Source organism: Canis lupus, chromosome 8 (assembly GCF_011100685.1).
Source record: "Canis lupus familiaris isolate Mischka breed German Shepherd chromosome 8, alternate assembly UU_Cfam_GSD_1.0, whole genome shotgun sequence".
Lineage (NCBI taxonomy): Eukaryota > Metazoa > Chordata > Mammalia > Carnivora > Canidae > Canis > Canis lupus.
In genome coordinates this window covers 1,435,494-1,452,836 of record NC_049229.1, presented here as the reverse complement: position 1 = coordinate 1,452,836, position 17,343 = coordinate 1,435,494, and the positions used below count along the sequence as shown (strand labels likewise).

General features: G+C 36.6%; 1 protein-coding gene across 1 annotated transcript in view; it reads right to left on the bottom strand.

Annotated features, from left to right (window-relative positions):
* The window catches only part of CPSF2 (cleavage and polyadenylation specific factor 2), a 34,201-nt gene that overhangs the window by 9,822 nt on the left and 7,036 nt on the right, over window positions 1-17,343 (bottom strand). Inside the window, exons 3-11 of the mRNA XM_038544117.1 lie at window positions 16,293-16,469; window positions 15,141-15,300; window positions 14,956-15,061; window positions 13,608-13,737; window positions 11,816-11,931; window positions 9,596-9,783; window positions 8,637-8,927; window positions 2,518-2,618; window positions 1,341-1,541 (exon numbers count right to left, since the gene is read on the bottom strand). Coding sequence (XP_038400045.1) covers window positions 1,341-1,541; window positions 2,518-2,618; window positions 8,637-8,927; window positions 9,596-9,783; window positions 11,816-11,931; window positions 13,608-13,737; window positions 14,956-15,061; window positions 15,141-15,300; window positions 16,293-16,441 — 1,442 coding nt within the window. The 5' untranslated portion in view covers window positions 16,442-16,469. The remainder of the gene's footprint in view (window positions 1-1,340; window positions 1,542-2,517; window positions 2,619-8,636; window positions 8,928-9,595; window positions 9,784-11,815; window positions 11,932-13,607; window positions 13,738-14,955; window positions 15,062-15,140; window positions 15,301-16,292; window positions 16,470-17,343) is intronic.

The window sequence follows — 17,343 nt, the reverse complement described above, 5'->3', positions numbered from 1 at the left end:
TATGTTAAATGTCTTAAAAACACAACCTCATTTCATTCTTATCCCCACTCTTCAGATAAGGAAATTGAAGCTAAAGAACTCTGTTCACATGCTGAACAGACTGGACACTAATTAAGTGGAATGGTACATAAACTCACCAACGCTATTTATATTGTTATTTTTCCTCTCTACTATTTTAGAGGGCCACACAAACAGTGGAAACTTTGCTCATTAAATTCCAGAATGACCTAAAATCCACTATATGCTCAAGAAAGCATTACCAAGGAACAAAGGAAGTACAAGTGAGGGACCCAGACTGTGTTGGGGTGGTAAGCAAGAAACACAGGAAAGGTTTCCAGCAGTTTGTAACACCCACTTTGGCAGCACAGAGACCTGGGACAGGAAGACAGAACAAAGCTGAGGGATGAACATATGCAAGCGCCTGACGTGGAAAAGTCGCATAGAAGGAGGCTGCAATAAGGATGGTACCACTAGAACAGAGAGCGCACGTCGGCATCACAGAAAACTAGGGAGACACCAAACAGCGTGAGACACCGTGCACTGTGCTACAGCATCTGACATTCAGCTGGAAAGCCACGGGGCCCTGAACAATCTGCACACAGGTTAATAGTGTTTTCAAAATTGGATTAGAACATGTGATTTCAGTTGTTTTTTCCAATAGTGCATGTAGAGCTGGTAGATCTCCCATGGTTCTACCCATGCTATCTCATATTCCTCTCGTAACCAAAACCCTTGTCCAACACTGCTTGAAATATAACACATTTCCCAAACTTCACACATCATCATCCATCAAAAATTCTCTTTATCCTGTGTTGTTCTCCAATGCATGTTCCTTGCCCTCTTTCTCTTTTTTTTAGAATTATTTACTTAAGAGTGGGGGAGTGGGGGAGAGAAAGAGAGAGAGAAAGATAGTGCTTGAGTGAGTGGGGCGGTCGGGAGAGAGACAGAATTTCAAGCAGAAATCTTGATCTTAGGATCAAGACTCGAGCCAAAAATCAAGACTCAAAGGCTCAACCAACTAATCCACCCACCCAGGTGTCCACCTTACCCTCTCTTTAAATGGAGGAAGTCTTGTTCATCTTTTTAAACTTTTCACATACCTAGGTAATAAAACTGCTAGTTTGCCTTTAATACTAATTCTTTAGGTATTCCTCTAAACTTTCTTTTTGTTTCAAACTACACAAGTCCTCTGTATTTTTCAAAGTGCGGTACTCAGAAACTATCGAAGTACACAACATGATCAAAAAGGCCAAATTTATTGAGTTCTAATGATACACTGAGTTATTCACAAAATACACAGTCTAAACTGAAAGAAAGAAAAACTTGTTTTGTTCACATACTTGATAATTTCTCCATATTCATCCCATTTAATTCTTTCTTCTGGGGCAGGAAACATAGGGTAAGACTTTTTAGCCTGTTTGAAGAAACTTCCTTTCCGACTACCTTCACCTTTCATCATCAGGTCATGCTTCATCTTATGAGCTGATGGCTGGTCAATGTCTTCCTCAACATCACTCTCATCACTGGAATCTATGTCTGCCCTAAAAGGATTGTGGAACAGATAAAGGTCATAAAGTCCCAATATTTTGAATTAATATTTACAACACTATTTTTGAATTAATTCAACAATAATAATTAAATTTATAATTTTGTAAAATAGCATTAACTGCTAGTTAATAAATGCATATTAACACTAGCACTGAAAGTGTCAACTATACTCAAAAAATATTTTAAATAACACAACACACTAAGGTACATCATGTTATAATCAATGGAGAAAAACACATACTATAGAGGGACAAAGGAAACAATGACAGCATTGTCTGAAACTCCCTGCCAGAAACAATGAAGTCTGTAAATTGCTGATCTGTATCCTTAGTAAAAATGTCATTCAAATACAAATAGAAAAAGAGAAAAAAGAAAAAAAGAAAAAGATATTTGCCAGACTGAAAAAAATAAAAAAAAACACAGAAAAATCTGATGGAGGTTATTGCCTGCAGATATGTAATCCATGAAACAAAAATCAAAGGAATTTCTTTAGAGAAGGGAAGATGATACCATGTGGCAATATATCCACATAAGGGAGGAACAAGAACAAGAAATTAGAAATACATATAAAATAAGTCATTTAAAAACAATCTCTTTAAAAATAAATTTGATTTTTTAAAAAAACAAAACAAAAAATTAGCACTGAAAGAAGTTGGCATTCTAGCACCAGTTAAAAATGTAACAAAAATCGTGAAGTCAACAGAAAATTTAAATTTTTTTAAAATTTAAATTCAAGTTAGTTAACATATAGTATATTATTAGGTTCAGGGTACAATTTAGTGATTCATCAGTTGCGTATCATACCCAGTGCTCATTCCATCACATGCTCTCCTTAATGCCCATTACCCAGTTACCCCATCCCCATCCCCGCCTCCCCTCCAGCGACCCTGTTTGCTCCCTACAGTCAAGGAGTCTCTTATTTACATATAATTTACATATAAACTCCTAATCTATCTGAAAATAACTCACTCTTTTGACTGCTCAAGTTTTTTTGCTGCCTCTTTCTTTAGTTTCTCTTTTTCTAAGTATTCTTCTAGTTCTTTTCCTTCAAGCTTCACACGTTTCCTCAACTAGAGAAAAACAGCAGACAGAAGAAGTATCAGTATCAGGGGTTACGCAGGGGTGTGAGATGCAGCATATCTGTGAATTTATCATCTTAAATTTGAAATTATTCAAGTTCCCATTACATGCAATTACAGATCCTATTTAGATTAGCACCAAAATTGAGCTGCCACATTTCTAGACTGGGTTTAATTTAAACTGGTTAAAAATAATCAATCAGGAAAAGAAAATATAGATTAAGTATTTTTATAATTTGGAATAGGTGAGGCCTATGTAGGACATAAAACTCAAAAGCCACAAAGGAAAAGATGAATAAATATGGCAAAATGAAAAAAAAAATCTCTTTGACATTTAAAAATCTCATAAAATTACAGGAAATGGAGAAAATTATTTGCAGCACTAACATGACTATCAGAAGCTATTTTTTCCAAAGAGCTCTTTGAAATCAGTTAAGAAAAAGATGGTCATAACACATCAAAAAAGGACAAATCCATTTATAAGCAATTTGCAGAAGAAAAACATATAAGATGTCTCATTTCACTGATTTCTGAAAAGTGCAAAAGTTTTTAAAATATAATATCATTTTAAAATCTATGAGATTGGCAATGCTAATTACTATACATCTATGGGAACAATAGCACAACTACAGTAGAAGGCAATTTACCAACTTTCTTTTTTAAAAGATTTTATTTATTTATTCTTGAGAGACACAGAGAGAGAGAGGCAAAGACACAGGCAGAGGGAGAAGCAGGCTCCCTGCAGGGACCTCAATGTGAGACTCAATCCCAGGACCCCGGGATCAGGCCTGAGCCAAAGGCAGATACTCAATCGCTGAGCCACCAAGGCATCCCAATTTTCCCAATTTTTCTAAACATAAAAATGTGCCTGTCATTTGACACAGCAAATTCTACAAATTCTACTTCTGGGAAATTCTAGGAATTTATAAATTCTAGGAATTTATCCTACAGAAATAATCATAAGCATGAGGAAAAAAAAGTACATTGCAGTAATGTCTGTAATGGTAAAAAAATGGACTCAACTTTAAAATCTATTAATGCGCAGCCCTGGTGGCACAGCGGTTTAACGCCTCCTGCAGTCCAGGGTGTGATCCTCGAGACCCAGGATCGAGTCCCACGTCGGGCTCCCTGCATCGGGCCTGCTTCTCCCTCTGCCTGTGTCTCTCTCTCTCTCTCTCTCTCTCTCTCTCTGTGTCTCTCATGAATAAATAAACAAAATTTTAAAAAAAGAGGGGGGCGGGGATCCCTGGGTGGCTCAGCAGTTTAGTGTCTGCCTTTGGCCCAGGGCGTGATCCTGGAGTCCCGGGATCGAGTCCCACATCAGGCTCCCTGCATGGAGCCTGCTTCTCCCTGTGCCTGCGTCTCTGCCTCTCTCTCTGTGTCTCTCATGAATAAATAAAAAAATCTTAAAAAAAAAAATCTATTAATATGAGATGATTAAATCAGTAGGTCTCAAACTTTTTAATCTCAGGATAGGCTTAGACTTAAAAATTACAGAGAACCCTAGAGAGCTTTTTTTATAGATTACATTTATTAATGCCTACCATTATCAGAAATTAAGAATGAGAAAATTTTAAAGTGTTCATCTGTTCATCAAAAAATAAAATCATGACATATTAACATTATCATATCTTTACAAAAGATAATTGTTACTTTCTAAAGCAAAAAAATAGCAGAAAGCATGGCATTATTTTACATTTTTGCAAGTATCTTCTTAAAATTTTTATATTATTTTTTTAAAGATTTTATTTATTTATTCATGACATATAGAATGAGACAGAGGCAGAGACACAGGCAGAGGAAAAGCAGGCTCCATGCAGGGAGCCTGATGTGGGACTCGATCCCGGAACTCCAGGATCACACCCTGAGCCAAAGGCAGTCGCTCAACCGCTGAGCCACCCAGGGATCCCTGCAAGTATCTTTAATGTCTAGCTCAACAGAAGACAGCTGGATCTTCACATCTGCCGAATTCAATCTTCTGCAATACATTGTTTTCGTTGGTACCCCTGGGTGGGTCAGTGGTTAGCGTCTGCCTTTGGCTCAGGGCATGATCCTGGGGTCCCTGGACCGAGTCCCACATCAGGCTCCCTTCATGGAGCCTGCTTCTCCCTCTGCCTGTGTCTCTGCCTCTCTCTCTCTCTCTCTCTGTCTCTCATGAATAAATAAAATCTTAAAAAAAAATTTGTTTTGGTTAAAGCATATGAAGAAAATGCAGCCTCACACAGAGATATAATTGGAAAAGGGAGAAATATTTAAATAGCGTTTCCATGAATATTCCTTGATATTATATTAAACCTTAAAAACCGGGCTCCTGGGTGGCTCAGTGATAATGTACGCCTTTGGCTTAGGTCGTGATCCCAGAGTCCTGGGATTGAGTCCCATATTGGGCTCCCTGCATGGAGTCTGCTTCTCTCTGTGTCTCTCATGAATACATAAATTAAAAAAAAAAAAAAAAAAAAAAAAAAAAAAAAACTTCAAAAACCGGTGGCTTCTTAAAGATCTGTTGTAATGTGGAATCTGAAATCAACAACTTTTTTATACTGTTATATTAAATTTATTGATTTATCTTGCACTTTGAATGGATCTTTTATTTGTGCACTATTTTATATGTACAGGCATCGGTTATTTGCAAAACATGGTTTACCAAGTTACATAGATCTTACAAATGTTGATAGTATTTTAAAAATCACATTTGCAAATATCACCACCAAACTCATCAGCAAAGCCGTCTAAGCTTAAGTTGTCAATTTCACGGTGATGGGCATAGCTTTCTAAAATTCTGATTTTCACTTGAAAGTTGGAATTTTATCAGATTGAGGCAACAAAATTTTATCTACTCTTTTCCCTAGAGTGACAAGCTCAACTTATTCATCCTTGAGAGAATATCTGCCAAATATCCAAGTCTGAATAACCATGTTATTATTTCAAGTAAAAATGGTGTTTTAAGAAAAAAGTGGCCAGTTAATTATACAATTGGTTTTCTTGGAGACAAACATCATGTATTAGTATGCAACACAAGTGTTGTACAAATCCTTCCCATCTTGCCATTCAGGTTATTTTTAAAAACCTTGTAATAAAAGGATTTAATAAAAATAAATGACTTTTACTGCTTCATCAAGAGCATTCTTAAGTGAAATGGACTCTTTATTTGGAGCTTCGAGTGTGTGCTGATGCACAATGCGGTGGCCACCATCATCTGGTGCCACTGCCTGGATTTATGCTAAGGCACCAGCACCTTTCCCACCACTGCTTTTACTCAGCAACGTGAAATGTAAGCATGATGGAAAGGTAAATAACATCTTAAGATTACTGTGAGAAGTAGTTTTGACCTTAGGGACTCCCTGAAGGGGTCTCAGGGACCCCCTCCAGGGTTCTCACAGTATACTTTGAGAACCACTGGATTCAATCATCACAGTACATATATACACATGCATTATTAAAAAGTTATTAAAATGAAATCATTTATTTGAAAACACTTAAATGTTCATAATATGGCCATCTGTGCATCAGAAGTCAGGATAGTGGTTTCTCTCAAAGAAGACGGGGAGAACCTTGAGGGGGATGTGTGGGGTACTGGTGTGGGTATAGGCTAGACACAAGTATTCCATTTGTGAACAGGTAACATGATGTACCTGTACCACATGCACACTTTCAGTCTGTATTACATGGCAATGGACGTTTAAAAAATCCATCCTTTTTTGGCCAGAGTAAATCTGTGGGAAGTGCTGCTATTGTCTGAGATGAGGAAGACTTAGAAGAGTATAAGTCTGAGACAAGCAGGAGGGGAAATAGTAGTGTTTTGCATATGGCCAAGGAGAGGGGAAAACTGACAGGTAATGGACAGGGAAGGCATAATTCCCAAGGAAACATCACTACAAGGGGAGTGTTAGTGCTGCTTATAAAGTCAAAAACCTCAAATTTCAAGTTATAGCTCCAAATGTCCTTTTCTATTTTCTTCAAATTGAAACCATTTTTAATATTCTTCTATTAAATCCTCAAATGGCCTTTCAGCCTTAATTGAATTTCTACTAATTATTATTTTCAAATTCAGCATTTCATACCTGATGAAACTATTTCAAGTATTTCAAAGAGCTCTTTTAATTTTTATCTTAAAGATCTATTTATTTATTTTGGAGAGAGCTCATGTGCGAGGGAGTGAGCACACACCAGCACTGGGCAGGGCAGAGAGGCCAGAGGGAGACAGAAAATCTCAAGCAGACTCACTGCTGAGCACAGGAGCCCAACTCAGGACTCTATCTCACCACCTCACAACCCTGAGATTATGACCTTTGAAATAAAAAGCTGGCCGTTTAACCAACTGAGCCACCCAGGTGGTCCTGAGCTCTTTAAATTTTTTTTTCCTTGGCTCTTTTAATTTTTAAAGAAAACTGTGTTTTTAAGCTATTAAATAACCCAAAGGACAGGTTTTATTTTGATATGGTTGCTCGGAATCCTTCTTCAGCAATTCTGTATTTATAATGAATGTATTTGAGATTTTGTCCTTTTCTTAAGTAGATTTAAAGACTAAGGTATGCTTATCACTCACTTCTAACAACATTCCTTAACATGGCTACCAGGAAGGAAAAGTAAAAAACAGTCAACTACAGCCATGCCCAACTCTGGCAGTTGTCAGCCCATTCAGCATCAACTGCTACAGACTTCACAGTTAACGATACTAGCTTTGGAAAATTAATAGATGCAATGGGTTGGTTATTAAGCAAAATGATCTTTTGGCATATTGATCATTTGGCTGCTTGTCTTGCTCCAATTAACAAGAGATAAAATCAGCAAATGTGGATACAGAAACAAGTTTGGCTATCTAGTGGGGAGAAGATGAGGAGATTCTTGTCTGACTTCTACTTCTCAGCCAGGTTTCAAACAAGTTCATGTGCTATGGGTGAGGGCTGTAGGATATTTGAAGGGAATGAAGCTACCCAACTGGAGAGCAGGAAAAGGAGTATCTTACAGAATGTTGGGTTGGTGCTGAGTACCCATCCGAGATGTGATGTCATAAATGTGAAGGGCAACCTGTCCACACAGTAGTGTGTTTAACACTAGTGATGTACGGTTGCTTGGGTTTAGGCATGGTTAAACAAATGGTTTAACTAGAGTCAACACTTTGCCAGGTGAGTACAATCAACAGGAGGGTTACAGAGTTAAAAGTGTTTGTAAAATAATGATGGACCACTGACTAGAAGCTGGAGCAATGATGGATAGTAAAAGTGGCAAGGTTCACAACATGAAAGTCCCAATGGAACCAAAGAACTGTTGGCATGGGAGCATTAGAGCAGGTCAGCTATCAGATCAGAGTGGGATGTTTGAGGTAGAGCTCTTCAGAGGTAACCCGTAATAAGGTGAAGGTATGACCACAAGAGTAGACAGCATGATCTGTGGGGAGGGAGAGGGATGGCTAAGGTGGAATGGGGGAAAAGATCATTAAGAAATAAGGCATCAAGGAACTGAGAGGGCCCAGGACTCAGACAGATCACGCCTATGGATGCCAGAGTCATCACGAATGCAGTCCTGACTAGAGACCAGAGTCAAAGTCACCAATGAAGGACAGAGAATGACTATGAGATCAGTAAATGTCAGAAGGGATCAGTGTATTGTCAAGTCTGATGGCATGACCTAGAGAAGGAAGAGAAATGGCTTGAAAGCTGCAAAACAGAAAAAGGACACCTACCCCACCCCAAGTACCTGAAGTGAGAGAGAGAAAAAAAAAGAGCATCTACTCGAGAGGCCCACAGGAAAATTAAGGAAAGGATGTGAAAAGAACTTTTCAAAGAGAGCTTTAAGAATTCAGAGTCCATGACACCTTCTGGGCACGGTTCCAGAGGATACCACAGAAGGGTTAAAGAACACAAATTTCCAATTAAGAAACTCTAAAATTTGTGCTATTAAAGGCTCTCTACAGTTACTCTGGTAAAAATCTGGAAACAATTTCAAGTTTCATTTTTGGTCACTGACCCCCAAACAGGTTTAAGATACAGTTCACACACAAGAACTTACCTCTATTTCTGTAATTTTTTCAGAAGGATTATCAATTAGGAAACGTGCTAAAGTCCCAGGAGTAGTTCTGTAAGTTAGAATGATTGAATTTTTAGGGTCCTGACACCATTGAATGAAGAGATCCCTTGAAAATCCACATTCCAGGTCAGGCTGGCTGGCGAGTACTACTTTGGGGCTAGGTACTCGAGCCAAGTCAGAAAGACCATGACATAAAGAGAGATGACGAAACTGAAATGGATTGTTTCTTTTGTCTTCAAAACATCTCATCAATTTGTCACTCATCCATTCTACCTAATACAGGGGAAAGGATGATCATAATTAGAAAATACTAGATTATAACTTCAATGCCTTCCACAAAGTCTAGAAATTCATGTTCTGCCTTCTTTTAAGTCTTTACCACCAACCAACCAATGGTTGTTTAAACTTGTACCATTCTGATAAGCAGCACTTATTCTCTGTTCTGTTCCCCATTAGATCCTCTCATCCCATAATAGCTCATCTCGAAAAATCCAATTTTGCATTATATTTCAGTTATAAGTCACCCTAAATCTTACGGAGAAAGCAGAGTATAAGTTCTAAATAAATCTTACCCAAAATTCCTATTTCAAGGGAAAGAGCTATTTAAAAAGAAGAGAAAAATGGTTTCTAACATTTATATCCTATGAGGTACACTTTATTTTTAATCTCCATTTTACAGATTGTGATAACAGACATTAGAGGAGAAGTAACTTGCCCAATCTGTAAGATGGGGACAAAAACAGAACCTACTTCATAGGGTCTAGAAGGACTAAATTAAATATTCCACGTGAACATACAGAACAAGTGGTTTATTACCATTATCATCATCATCAACCTCTTCAACAGAAAAATGAAATCCAAAGGGCAAATAAAACATTGTTTTCCACAAAAGCCCAATTTCTGCAGCAAACTTCTGCATTACAAATGTAACAAGGACAAACCTGGGACTTAGAAAACTCCACTACATTATAGCTGACATTATTCAGGAGCGCCAGTGAGTAGACACCCAGTCCTGCATCTTTAGTTCTCCAGATCTGATCAAGAAGTTGAGCAAGTTCCAAAACTCTGCCTGCAGTGTCCACTGCTATTAATACATTTCCATCACCTCGAAGCGTTTCCAGGACATTTGCTAGAAAACAAGAAAGTCAAATCCATGGAGAACATAACAATACCTTGATGCAAAATTAAAGATGACTTCATCTCCAGAATAAAGACTATAATTTAGGAGCAGCCCGGGTGGCTCAGCGGTTTAGTGCCGCCTTCAGCCCCGGGCGCGATCCTGGAGACCCAGGATCCAGTCCCACATCAGGGGAGCCTGCATGGAGCCTGCTTGTCTTTCTGCCTGTGTCCTCTGCCTCTCTCTCTCTCATGAATAAATAAATAAAATATTTTTAAAAAGACTAATTTATAAATGAGCAATTATTAGGAAAGGTACACAATTCTATTTTTTAAAAGATTTTACTTATTTATTCATGAGAGATATATAGAGAGAGGTAGATATAGAGGGAGAAGCAGACTCCCTGCGGGGAGCTTGATGTGGGACTCGATCCTGGGACCCCAGGATCATGCACTGAGCCACCCAGATACACAATTTTTAAAATTCCATTCAGGTTATTATAACTACTTTGTATTCTGTGAAGGTATCTTCATAGGAGTGAAAGACAACGCCATTAATTCTCAATTTTCTTTCACCGAAAAGTACAGAGGGTCTCCAGCCCTCTTCACCCAGAGTACACATAGAAAATGACATTTGGGGACAGTTAGGTGGCTCAATGGTTAAGCATCTGCCTTTGGCTCAGGTCATGATTCCGGGATCGAGTCTCACATCAGGCTTCCTGCAGGGAGCCTGCTTCTCTCTCTGCCTGTATCTCTGCCTTTCTCTCTCTCTCTTTCATGAATAAATAAAACATTAAAAAAAAAAAAAAAAAAGAAAGACAGAGAAAATGACATTGGTATAGTACAGTGGGGCCAATTATTTATAACTTTGTTATAAGTGATTCCCAAATTTATACACACAAAAGTCCATATTTATATTTACATATACATATAGATCACATTCCCTCTTCCAATAAAAGTATCTTTTTTTAAGATGTTTTTTTTTTTTAAGATTTTATTTATTTGACAGACAGAGAGCATGCAAGTACACACAAGCAGGGAAAGCGGCAGGGAGAGGAAGAAGCCTGACACGGGGCTTGATCTCAGGACCCTGGGGATAATGACCTACACTTAACTCGCGGAGCCACCCAGTCATCCCCAAAAGTATTTTTATGAGTAGATTTCCTTGCTCTACATTAAAGTCTACTTGGAAATATCTGAAAAACAAAACAAAACAAAACAAAACAAAACAACAACAACAAAAAAACAAAACTGTAGCAAAAACAAACAAGAAAACATAAAAACATAAAAACTTCTTAATACAACATAGTACACAACTGTGCTTTTAAAGTAAATAGATGAAAGCAGTGTTTTCAGACGTGCTTAAAAGTCAAAATCACTTTTCCTGTTGAAATCTCATGCAGCCTATCAAAAAAGAATCGAAGGTAAAGTAGCTGGAACAGAAGCACCCAGGGATGGCCCAGAGACTCCTCTTCAGAACCGACACTACTAGATTAGAGTTTAAGGCACTCAACACCAAGATCAGTTGACTATTTGCACCCTCATGTATCTCCTTTGCTCATTTTTCTGTTAGAGTGTAAATGTTGTTCTAATAGATTTTTCTGAGCTCTCTGTATATTCTGGCTATGTGCTAAATGACAGGGAGAAGTCAATCTTTATACCTGTCCCACAAAAGCTAAATTCACACCAACCAAAACATCTTTTTGTACAAAATGATGATATGGTCACAGAATATTTTTTTCAAAAATATTAGAGTTAGGGGTGCCTGGGGGGCTCAGCTGGTTAAGTGTCCCGACTCTTGATTTCAGGTCGGGTCATGATCTCAGAGTGGTGCGATCAAGCCCCCACATAGAGCTCCATACTGGGTGGGGAGCCTGCTTAAGATTCTCTCTCCCTCTGCCCCTCCCCGGCCTGTCCCTCTCTTAAGAAAAAAAAAAAAAAATGTTAACCAATCATTCATGACAAGAAAAGTATAAACACAAAACAGAATAAACAGTAATTCATTCTACCATGCACCTCCACAGAGGACATCACGAAATACGTACTCAGAAGTTGCTCGTCTCTCTGTTTTCTCCTAGGCTGCACATATGTAGCATTAAATGAATCTGTGATAAGCAGGGAGGGTCTGCTTAGCATTTCCAGGGAACATCCATTTAAATGGCTATAACAAAGATGAAGAGGAATATTTTAGATCAATTCAAATAAACAATAGTTTATCTCACCTAAAAAATAAGCAACTTCATGTAAAATTTTTCCTTCTCCAACTACAAAAGGACACGTGCTTATTAATAGGAAATCTAGTATATTAAAAAAAAGGGGGGGGGGGAATTAAGATCTTCCAGGGTACCATCACTCTGAGAAATCAATATAATATTTTAGTATACATCCTTTTAAGCATACAAATACATTTTTCTATGCATATACATGTGAATGTATTTTACAAAACTGGCATCTCATGTATACACTGATATACTCAGTTCTATGCCTGGTTTTCTCCCATGACACTAAAACTGATTTCTAAACCTATTTTTTAACAATTGTAAAAACCTCCTACTGTGTATTTTATTTGATCACTTCCCTTTTTAAGGTTATTTTTCTTGTCATCATAAATAACTTCAAAGAACATTTCTGTAGAAAGCTTCAATTCCACTTGATGGTTTCTTTAGGACATATTCCTAGAAATTACTTACTCCAATAATTGCTAAGTGGCTTTCCAGAAAGATTTAAACCTTTTCCAGAAAGGCTCTTCCTTTTCCAGAAAAGTTCAACCAGACAGAATGAGCAACTCACTAAATATTTCCCAGAAGAATAATACTATTTAAAAATCAATTTATGATATTTAATTTTAAAAAGAATTGCCATTTAAATTTACTTTTATAAACTTTTGTCTATCTGGCATCTTTTTGATTGGTTAACACTTGGTCTTATATTTGTAAGTCTTTAGCCAATACGCTGCAAATATTTTCCCAACTCTTTTTGTCTTTATTGTTTCTGATGTTTTAAATCTGTATGTAATCAAATCTATCAAAGTTTTCCTTTATAAGTTGGTCCATTGCCTTTACACTTACAAATCTTTTTCATATCAGAAATTAGACTCATCAGTATTGCTTCATTTTCTATTTAATTCTAATCCATCTGAAATTTACTTGGTTAAAATAAAGACACAAACTGATCTTTTCCCAAAATGTTTGAATACCATTTACTTGAATATCCATGTTTTCTTCATTCATCTGTGATTACGAGACTAAAATGTATTAGTCTTATATATTTCTGAATGAGATACAAAAGACCTTGAGCCTACTATAACCTCATACAAAAGAACTATGAACTTAATGTACAGAAATTACAAAAGAAGCCTCTATGAAACTAAACATCAAAACAATTTTCTAGTAATGATGTGAGTACTTGAAGTATACAGTACATAAAGTTACAATTACTGTGTCCCCTTTTAAAAAAAATCTGACTTTATTTATATAATTACTAACATTCCAAAACAAAAACAAAACCCAAAAGCCACCCACAAAGTTCCTTTAAATAGCAGGTCAAGTAGCATATAAAATATAATTTTACATACAAAAATTAATCTCCTTTGCTACGTCTCCAGGGAGATATATGTTCTACACAGTGGATACTTACATGTCAATTTGTAAAATGTATTTTATCTCTTATATCAAACTTTCCCCTACAATGCAAAAAATTAAGTTATTTTGAAAACAGTCACTATGAGGCTTTTAAGTAGTTCTAGATTTCTGGTTAAAAAAAGATCCTTAATTTTCCCTCCAAAGAATCAAACAATACCAACTGCATTTCCATTAGTTTTTGTCTTGATATACCTACATCTCCCTCTTGTGGTTAAAGTCAACTGCGTAAACAATTTCTTCTTCTCCATCTTTGACTATTTTCCATATTGTTCCACCTATCATATGACCAGCTGGCAGAGGTGTGATAGACAAGCCATGTCCTTTACCTATGTTAATAAGATAGTGACAATACTCAGATTTCTTTTACAAGCCTAAAGAAAGCTTATTTATCTGTAAACTATTTTTTAATAGCTAATATATGCAAATCCCGAAGTAAAAAAAGCACATAGTAAAAATGCAACTCTCACTCTTCTGTCCCCCCAGCTACTCCATTCCCTTACTGTAGACAGACACTCATGTTGTTTTATTATGAATTCTTGCAGACATATTTGTGCTCATAAACTGAAATATATAAAAAGACTAGATTTGAAAGCCAGTACCCAGGGAACCTGGGTGGCTCAGTCAGTTACACGTCTGCCTTTGGCTCAGGTCATGATCCTGGGGTCTTGGGATAGAGCTCCCATCAGGCTCTGTGCTCAGTGGGAAATCTGTTTCTCCCTCACTCTCTGCCTCTCCCCCTGGCTTGTGCTCTTTCTCTCTCTCTCAAATCAATAAAATGAAAATGAAAAAAATAATAAAGTAAAATAGCCAGTATCCTATTACTTAGTATGAATCAATAAATTTGGATATTTATACCATACACACAATTATCAAATGTTTCCATTTTTGCTAACCTCTAAACTGACAGAGTAAAAATTCAAGTCTCATGGTAAAAAAATTTATCCTATAGGAAAATTAAGTACAAGCTAAACTGTTGTGACATTATTTCTTGGCTAAATCATCAGAGTCCATTGTGGCACCATTTTCTTGATTTCAACACAAGGCATCGTATTTAATACCGCTCTCTCCGAGAAGATGGGAAATATATACTTAACAGAGGACTTCTTGACTTAATTAAATAATAAACTTCTTAATTTCTAATTCTAGAATTCAGTTATATTCTACTACACTGCCAGGGCACTACATTTCCTTCAAGACTTCAATCACTACAATTTATCACCTAAGCCTCTCAACCTGTGAACTCCTAAAAGGAGGACCTGGCCACATTACATCTTTGGGCATCATATACAATAAACACAAAATAAGTCTTTTCTAAGTTAATGTGAAAAGGCTTGAGCTATTAACATTGTATTAGTATTTAGTCTGGAATATTTTAAAATCCAAATGACTTGGGAAAAAAGTTCAGAGTTCCATATCAGAATATGCTCATTGTTTCTTTTTCAGACCACAGTACCTGTTGTCTTTTACTACAAATTCCCCTTGTACTTTTCAAAGTAGGTTAAACCCTATTAGTACAATTATTTACTATTGGAAACATTTTTTACCTTTCAAATTCACAATCTGAGAGAATTTTAACTGCTGTATCTTATCAAAGGCTGCATCCACATCATCTAATGTAAAGAGTGTAAAGTCTTCTGTATTGTGTCGAGACTAAAAGAAGAACACAAACCAAAGGTTAAAAATGATCACTGCAGGAGTGTAAAAAGCATTTTTTAATTGCTTGAGTTACCTGGTAAAGATCATACATGAACATCTGTCCCATTTTATAAACCGGAATGGTTGCGTAGATAGCACAGTTCAGACCCAGCTTTCCGACGGCGTACGGGAGGGCACCAAGATGCAGAGGATCGGGGTGAGACAACAGTACTGCATCAATTTGGTGAACATGCCTAGGAGAACACGATAGGAGAATACGATCAAAATGCTTTCTCAATTTCTCCAATCTTGGTTTTAAGAGTAAAGACTAGGCTGGGGTGAAAGAGCAAAAGAGCTGAAATTATGATACCTATCAATATCAGTTACTACCCCATCCTGCACAGATATCAGAAGTATGGCATGTGTTGTACATAATAGATGATGTCTATGCACATTAAAAAAAAAAGAGAAAAAAGAAAAAAGAAAGAAAAAGAGAACAAGTAGACGCCATACATAAGATGAATCTGGATGCCTATTTTATGTACTATTAATTAAAGTTCAAGAATTCAACTTGAAATTTCAGAAATTGCTAAGGAGAGGATATTTAAATGGCCATGTATTTATTATGGATTTTGCCTCTGCTTTTTAGCATGGTGACAGGCAGCACATTCACTAGAGTGAAACTTCAATTAATAAAGCATGCTCTCACTGGCTGAAGAAATTAGAAAAAACATATTTTGCTATAAACTCTAAGTTTTTAAATATTTAAGTGCTCTTTCCTTCCACAATTAGTACAGTACTGCAAGCATAACTGAACTTTTCTTTGATGGATTTGTATCCTTTCGTATCCTGTGGTTGTTATTCTGGGCACCAAAACTCAATATGGAGGATCAAAACATACAGAAAGTAAGCTAATGTGATCTGATGGCAGACCTTCCATATGAAGGTTTTTCTTCTCTTCAAATTCTTATATGCTTATTCTTCTCTAAAACTAAAGTGCAAAAATCTCTACTGATACCCATTAGCCAAGTAACAATATTTTACTGAATTTCAATAAACAGAGCTCATAATGCAATCAAAACTTTACAAATGAAAACGGTCAGTCTGGCTCTTTGGCATAGTAAAACTAAGTCTTTTACTATAAATCAAAATAGAAAGCAAACACTGCATAATATTAAAATAGTATTACAGTGTAGAAAAGAGAAGTTGGTTTAATAGAAGTTTAGAAATATGAAAAGTAACTTACTTCCTCAGGGAATCTATAATATCCATAGAAAAGTGCTCATCCCAGCCACAGTCCAACAGAAATCTAAACTCATCAACTTGCAGAAGATAGCAAAGAGCAGACTCTTCTTGAACCCCAGAGAGGGTAGTTAATTTGATAATAGATGTCATTTTCAGTCCAAAATCAATCCAAAAAGTCCTTTCAAAAGAAACAAAAATATAATTAAGCATACACCGTAGCCTAACAAATATAATGGACAAATTAACATTATATCAAATTTCTAAGTGGGTAAACATTCTATAAATATAGAAAGCAAACACTTTAAAGACCTATTTCCATTATTGCTAAGTTTGAAAGTACAAACGTGATCTTGTTTACATTGTGTCCTTCAGAGGCTCCCCAGTGTGGCTTAATGAAAAGCAATAGACTTTAGAATCAGATGGTTTCAGAATTGAAACTACTACTATGTGGTTGTATGCAATTAACTAACTTTTCCTCACTTAATGTGTCCCAGCCTATAAACATGAATATTAATAACATACATAAAAAAGGTGCCTTGGCACAGTCGGTTAAGCATCCGATTCTTTGTGTCAGCTCAGGTCGTGATCTGGGCATCTTCAGACAGCCCTGAGTCAGGCTTTGTGCTGGATGCAGACTTTCCCTCTGCTCCTCTCTATCCCCTCCATGCATGTTCTCCCCCCACCTCTCTAAAATAAATAAATAAATCTTTAAAAACAATTATGCACATAAAAAGAATGCTGGAAGATTTCAAATAATGTGTAAATAGAGACTACAAAGTCCGTCAGTAAATAAATGTATAATGAATTGATGAACTCCTCCTTCAAAGTGAATTTGTGCTTCCTTTATTTGGCTCTGTGATGGCAATAATTTCATTGCATTACAATGAGTAGTTTTTATGTCTCTCTCTCCTATTAGACCAGTGGTCCTTAAATAAATAGACCCCCTTAAGAATCTGATAAAAAGCTAGGGACTGTTTATTCTCCCTTTGGTCTTCAAAAAGCAAACAAGGTGCACATACACAAAGAAACCCACATACTTTTCAGGGGTTGAA